At 47.9% G+C, this 7,159-nt stretch overlaps 2 protein-coding genes across 4 annotated transcripts in view; both read left to right on the top strand.

Moving 5' to 3' along the window:
- Nucleotides 1–6: 6 nt before the first annotated feature.
- Nucleotides 7–1,623, top strand: LOC146595390 (D-dopachrome decarboxylase-like). Its single transcript, XM_085305834.1, has 3 exons — nucleotides 7–133; nucleotides 211–386; nucleotides 1,462–1,623. The coding sequence occupies exons 1-3, from the start codon at nucleotides 26–28 to the stop codon at nucleotides 1,532–1,534; spliced, it is 357 nt and encodes a 118-aa protein (XP_085161960.1). The 5' UTR covers nucleotides 7–25; the 3' UTR covers nucleotides 1,535–1,623.
- Nucleotides 1,624–6,662: 5,039 nt separating this feature from the next.
- Nucleotides 6,663–7,159, top strand: part of CABIN1 (calcineurin binding protein 1) — a 123,173-nt gene continuing 122,676 nt past the window's right edge. For all 3 annotated transcript variants that reach the window (XM_085305832.1, XM_085305833.1, XM_085305831.1), the window contains exon 1: nucleotides 6,663–6,856. The gene's annotated coding sequence lies outside the window, so the exon portion shown is untranslated. The remainder of the gene's footprint in view (nucleotides 6,857–7,159) is intronic.

Genomic DNA, 7,159 nt, shown 5'->3' with positions numbered 1-7,159 from the left:
ACGGCACGGCGCGGGCGGCGGAGCCATGCCGTTCCTGGAGCTGGAGACGAGCCTGGCGGCCGGCCAGCTGCCGCCGGGGCTGGCCACGAAGCTGTGCAGCGCCGCCGCCGCCATCCTGGGCAAGCCCGAGGAGGTGGGTGCCGGGGGCGGCCCGGCGGGGCGGCCCGGCGGGGGGCGGCGGCGGCGCTGACCGAGCTTCTGCCCCCGCAGCGGGTGACGGTGACGGTGCGGGCCGGGCTGCCCATGGTGCTGGCGGGCTCGGCGGAGCCCTGCGCCCAGCTCCTCGTCTCCTCCGTCGGCGTGCTGGGCTCGGCGGAGCAGAACCGCGCCCACAGCGCCCGCTTCTTCGACTTCCTCGCGGCCGAGCTGGGCCTGGGCGCCGAGCGGTGAGTCCCAGCGGCCTGGGGGGCGCCGGCCCCCGAGGAGGGGGCAGCTCCCCCGGCCCCCGCTGCTCCGTCCTGCTGCTTCGTGTGAGCTGGCGCCTCGGCCACGGAGCCCCAATTAACCGGGCAGCAACCCGCCCCCCCCCCAGATTAATAAGTATTTATATTTGGTCAGGGTAGGTTTTGGTGGTGTAAATCCCTCCACCCCGCTCTCCGAGGGGCGGGATGGGTGCCAGTGCCTCCGCCGCAGGCAAGGAGATGGAGACCRCTGCTGCTTCTCAGCAGCACAGCTTTGTGGTGGGTTAAAGTCACGTAACAGTGCTTTGTTCCAGCTTCRGGATCTGTGAATAAATGGAACGTAGCAAAAAAAAAAAAAAACATCAGAAGATGTTCAGAATGGTCAYGATGCAAGTGCTCAGGTTCTCCAGGAGATTACGGCCTAACGTAGATCCAAGACTAGATGGCAAACATTAAGTGCTCTTGAATGCTGAATCCCRGACAGCCAAGTTAGGAAGCAGAACAGGGGAAAACGTGGAGTAGTTTGCACTCACTGAACAGTCTGGGAACTCCTGTTCTCTGAACACAAGTAATTCTATTTGGCATAACTGGTGCAAAACCCAGAGCAAACTGGTGTTCGGTAGAGCTTCACAATAGGGTAGCTTTTCCAAATGCTGAAAGAAGTTGTTCCTGAAGGTAAGGCTTGTGTTCCTCTGCCCCTCTTCTCTCCCAGGGGAATTCCTTCTACAAGAATAACAGCATTTCCCTGCCTTTTGGGTGCTCTCAGGATAAATACGTGAGCAGATTGTGAGACACTTGGGTGCTTCTGAAATGGACAAGTATCACATACAAAAAGTGTTCAGATTCAATCTGCTTTTATGTTTATGTGGGCAAAGTTTGGCACCTGTTTGTACCCTGCCTGTACACAGCCTGTATTTGCTTCTGCTAAATGAATACCTTGGAGTGGGAGCTGCTGAGAGCTTAGTGCAGAATTTCTAGCTTGCTGCAAACTGGGTAGGGATAATACATTGTAAAATAATAACTTTTCCTTTCCACTGTTTTTCCTGTTATACTCAAAAAGGATTCTCATCCGCTTTTACCCACTGGAGCCCTGGCAGATTGGCAAGAACAGAACTGTCATGACTTTCCTGTGATTCTGCGAGCCGCCCATTGGGACAAAGCTCTGGCACAGACACAACCCAGAGATGACCAGCTCCATCCTCATGTTTCTTCTTATGATGCTATCTGAGTAATTTTGCACCTTCACCCCTGTGATTCTCTTCTAGCTTTGCTTCCTGTGCATACACAGTTGAAGAGTGGGGCAATCAGCCATACAGATTTTACTAAAACAGTTCAAAGTCTTTGTCTCAAGCCAGCCTTGTAGCCCAGAGGCTCTCCAGCTGCCTGTGACTAAGACCCTGGTTTTGCCTTTAGCAGTCTGGTGATGGCCATACTTACATAAGCCTAGTCAAAGTTCTCTTGTCATCACATGTAGCAGTGAAAAGTTTATTTAATTCCATAACACATTTGGCTTTAGAGGACCACAGAAGTACTCAGGTTTGTCCAGATTTCTCCACACTTTGCAAGGGAGAAGAATCCTTCTCTCTGGTTCTCTGAACCAGCAAAAGGGTCCCAGGCTGGCTAAGAAGACCAGAGAGTATTCCTTCAAATTCTTCTATTTTCAGGTTCCCCAAAGTCCTTTCCTGAAAGAGGTRATTATATTGAGGGAGGGAAGTCTATGCATTTATACAATGGCTTATTTAAGCCATCCCGTCAGATCCTGTGCTCGGTGCTTTACCATTGCCAGCCTGCATGACTGCTTCTACAAAGTTTTATTTGTCGACAAGATTTTCATGGCTGAATGTTTGTGTGCTGGTGGCAGTATGTAGTGGAGGGAGTTTATGCAGTGGTTCAAAGTACTTTTTCTCACCGCACTGTTACAGGAGGTGTTGACAAAGTATAACATCTGACTGTGTTCTGTGGCTGACATTTTCAGCTTGCTGTCCTCAGCACGAGGAGGTGCCCAGGAACTACAGTTAGTTTTGCACAGCTAACATATTACCCTGACAGTGCTGTGCCTATTCACCCAGYACCTTACCACTTCTATTGTAGTTTACCTCACCCTGAAGAGAAGTGGTTTGGTTTTTAGGACCCTTTTGCTTTGTCACTTTATAATTGGATATACATGAGATTTTATTAAAATACAAACACAATACCTTTCATTTATGATGTTATTTCTGCCTTCCACTGCTTTAAGACAATTCAAACAGAAGTTTTCTTTGCATTTGTGACTTTGTCTGRTCCCAGACACAGAGGCTCAGAGGAACTAAGAGTATGCCTTTGGGATGTAGAACTCCATGGGAACACGAGGCTGAAGAGTGTGTAATTCTGATCAGTTTTTTATTTGCTTATGACTTGAGGTCAAGATATTTGAAAGTATCCCTTCTAGTTACTGTCTGAAATTGATTATTCCCTATGCAGCATAAACATCTTCAAGTGTGCMAAATCTTATCAGAAGTACAATACCAAACACAAATTTATGTATCAAGCTAGTAAGACTAGATATCATAGATATCATCTGGTCAATAAAATGTGTCAAAGTCTTTTTTTGATAAGTGTTACTTCATTGATTTACAACATTGTTTTTATTTTTCTCAGCTCTCAGAGCTTGGAGACAGATATCATGGCTGGCCAAGTCTCTGCATTTTCTCAGAAGGTCTCTTCAACTAAAAGTTTTTTAAACTAAGATAATAAACAGGTGAACTGAGTGTGAGATACACATGTAACTCAAAAGTACTGCTCTTTGCTGCAGGGAAGAGGGTGGAGAGCCCTGGTTTTGGCACTGAGATGCAAAAGGGCTTGACCAACTTGAGCTGAATAGAAGATACATAGAAAATTATGTACCTTTAATTCTGGTCTGCAAACTGCTCATTTCTTGGCCATCCTTCTGCTCAGTGAAGTAACAAGCAGGAATTATTGCCAAAGTCTTYGTTTTATTTAGAACATTCCTGCTGTGCCCTGTGCCTCAACTGTCCATTTTTGGGCCTTACTGGCTACTGCTGGGCCCTATTCCTTTCACTCTCAGGTGCTCCCCATGTTAGCTCTTGTCAATGCTGTCTTTCCCAGCATTGTAGAGTTGAGCAGGCAGAGATAAGGAACGAGAGGGAAAGCTTGGAAAAGAGCATGTCATACAAAGATACCAGAATAAAATGTTTTCTGGGCTTCTTCTAACAGCTGAGCTGCAGTATCGACATCCCAGGGAAACAAGAGATGATGGCAAATGGTACCTGAGTAAGGAAGAGGCAGGTATCATTTTTCTGCAGAATTGTGTGAGGTTAACTGTGATTTTTCTCACACACTTCCCAGTTTTATCTGCATTCTGGCATCAGTCTGACAGAACATCCCAGAACACTGCAAAATCACAGTGAAAGCACTGGATCAAGGAACATTTTGAGAATTTTATGGTTCATGTATTTTGAGTTTTTTAATAAGCAAGCAGTTAAAATATTAATCCAGAGGAATGAGTTTTGGTAGTGAGTTGTTCATGTCCTGGTCTGAGACAGTTTATTTTTTTATGCTGGGGACTGTAAGAGTGCACAAGATAATGAGATTCTAATAGTCCTGCAAGGTTGCAGCYGGTTATTTTCTTTCATAAACTGCTGGTGCTGAAAATACTCCTTTGCTTCATGTCAGTCTAAAGAAATAGCCTATTTTYCCCCCACTGAGCTTATTTTAAAGTAGGTTAGTGCAATATTTTAGGGCTTGAGAAGGCTATCTGAAGGGTTATGCACACTCCTTAAATCCACCCCTACAGCAGACCCATAGAAACAAACAGAAGCAGGAATCTTTTTTCTGATATTTCTGTTGCTTACATTTGCTACATGGAGAAAATCAGATATACTATCTTTGGWGCTCAAAAATACTGGTATAAAAAATCCCATTGCCTCGAATACTAGCTACAGGTTGTCCCTCTTTCATGGTATAGAGCCTGCCCAACAGCTAGATTTAGTATCTCCCAATTACAGTAGATCTTTAAAACTTTTGTACTGAAATCTGTAACTTTCCAGGATTAACCTTTTAAGACTGATCAATAATTCTGTTCCCAGAAATGGCCTCTATTGGTTTATTTGTGAACACTGTATAGGGATGTTTACAATTTCCAAGGCAATGACCTGATTTTGAACACTATGTAACCATTTCATAGCTTTAAAGCCTCTGAAGCCAAAACAATCTTTCTATGTATTTACAGAGGACAGAGAACAAATGAGGCCTTGRGCAAGCTGAAGGGCACTACTGACAGAAAAGTATTTGCATAATCACGACGGCTTTTGAAGTTATTTTGCAATGACAACAGTGTGGTGCTACAGTTTATGTGGATAGCAACCCTATCCTGAGCTTGTCATGATGGAAAGATGAGTATCATCTTCTCCCTCAAACCTGATGCTGCAGTTCATACATTCAGGACCACAAAAACTATTCCTTTCCATGTTAGGGCAAGAGACCTGTCTGGAATACAATCCAGGACAGCTGCAGGCTGCATGTATTCCTTTAATTTTAATCAATAATTTAGAAAGCCACATATATTAGGTATGAAAAGTTTCTTCATTAGCCTAGCTAATTAATTGTGATTAGGTCTTTGACATCTCTGCTGTTTGTGCTTTGTGTCTCTGTATTAAATTTTACCCCACACCTGGAGTGTTTCTGTACAAAATGAGAGACTACAATCAAATTATTTATGAAAAGCTTCAGTATGAACACTGCGACAAGCCTATGTGTAAGCAAGTGGCCATTCATAATCCTTTTGAAAACAGAAACATTACTTTCTTTCCTGTTGTGACAGTCTCCCACTGCAGGCGGTACTGTGAGCTTCCGATGTAGCTCCCTCCATTTGCTTTGACACCAAGCACTTGTAGTGAAGAGATTCATTTGCCTTCACAGATGTAGCTGTATGAATGATAGTTTAAATAATTTTACATTGATATATCAGAACAGGAAAAAAGATTTATTTAAAATTGTCCACCAAACACCCATCTGATTATACTGGTCTGACTCATCCAAGCAATGACCTTTTTGTACTTCTAATACTCTCCTGCTTGCTGATTCTCCTGATCCTGTCCCAGACTACACATCTGCATTCCCTAATTGTCTGTCACTAGAAGATTCTACCATAAAAGTTATTTTAAATAAGTTTATTGGATGTCATTTGATAACTAGATTTTTAAAATGCTCTTTAGGCACGACCTGTGCTAAACCAAAACAGCCTCAAACTGGACGGAAAGGCTGCTCTCAAGGAATGCACTCTGATGTACCCTCTAGCGGCCATGTGAGAAACATGATAAATTACTCCATGTAAAGGTATCTGCACTCAACTAGACTGAAATGAGGCACTTTTTTTTGTTTAGTTTGATAATGATGTATATAAATACGTAACTGCTTATATATGCCGAAGCAGCGTTTGAACATGTATCAAGGCCTGTGACTTGYTCCAATACCATCATCTTGCTTGTGAATCACCTCATTTCCACAAGTAGTTTTAATTGTTTGGCTTGCTGTCACCCTTCGTCATGTCACCACAGGGAAAAACCTTCCCAACCTCCCAGTTATGTAAAAGCTTGTTTCCATCCTCAGCCATCACCATGGTAAATTTTAGGCAAAGCCATTAACTTTGGGGTGATTTTCAAACTCGTTGGAAAAGATATGTGCAGTCTGTGTAAGGTTTTTTTAATATATCGCACACCAAGGGAGTTTTTTTCTTTCTGCTGAGTGGAACAAAGCCRTAGTCTAGGCTGCTTGGAAAATATTGTTCCTATGGCATTTCTTCCGATCCAACCAACTCCCCTCTCATCTGAGGGCTATCATTTTGAGGTTGGATCATGCATAGTTTGAAGGAAGAAGTGGGCAAGAGGGACACTGGGACGCTGCCAGCGGAGCTACCCGGCTGCCGCAGAGCCTGAGGACTGAGAGCCAGGCTGCCCTGCACCGGGGCCTCCGACCCGCTGCCGCCTGAGGGCCGCCTCCCCGCGGGCCGTTATGGCCGTTATGGCCGTTGTGGCCGCGGGGGCCTTTGGGGCCGTTGGGGCCGTTGGGTCGCCCTGCCCGCGGCCGAAGCCGTCTCCGTGGTAACGCGCGCGTCCTCCCTCACACCTGCAGCCCCGCCCGGCRCCGCCCCTCCGGCGTCGCCCCGCCTCCTCCCTTTGTCTCCCGTGCTCCCATTGGCTGCTTYCGGAGCTGCCGTTCGGCCAGTGAACGGCCGCTTTGTTGACGTGCCGGGCTTCGGGCGGAGGTTGCCGTGGAGACGGCAGGTGAGGCGGCGTCTGCGGGGCCGTTGCGGGCCGCGGCCGCCTCTCGTCCCCGGAGCCGCCACGGGAGCCCGACGGCTGCCTGGGGGCCCGGCTCGGCGGCATCGCAGGGTGGCGCCGCCGCCGCCGCCGAGGAGGCGCTCCCCGCGCCGAGTGGGCGGGGAACGGCGCTGCGAGGTGAGTGTCCCGGCGGCAGCGGCCTGAGCTCGGCGGCAGCGGCCTGAGCGCGGCGCGGCGGGGCCCCGCCTGCCTCCTCCCGCGGCCCTACCGGCCGGGCCTCGACTGCGCTCGCCGGCCCCGGGGAGCCGCTGGCGAGGGCGGCCGTGGGCTGCCCCCTCCCCCATGTGCACTCGGGACCACAGCCGGGCTGCGGCCGTGCGCTGTGTCCCCGGTGCCGCCGGCGGAGAGTTACCGCCGTCCGGTAAAAACGGCCGTCGCTAAAATGCGGTAGCATTAGAGCTGATTTTTGCGAGGGTTAAA

The sequence above is a fragment of the Rhea americana genome, unplaced genomic scaffold, assembly GCF_003343005.1.
Source record: "Rhea americana isolate MKP2758 unplaced genomic scaffold, rheAme1 scaffold_227, whole genome shotgun sequence".
Taxonomy (NCBI): Eukaryota; Metazoa; Chordata; class Aves; order Rheiformes; family Rheidae; genus Rhea; species Rhea americana.
The sequence above is the reverse complement of the archived record's forward strand: the minus strand, read 5'-3'. Positions and strand labels throughout refer to the sequence as shown.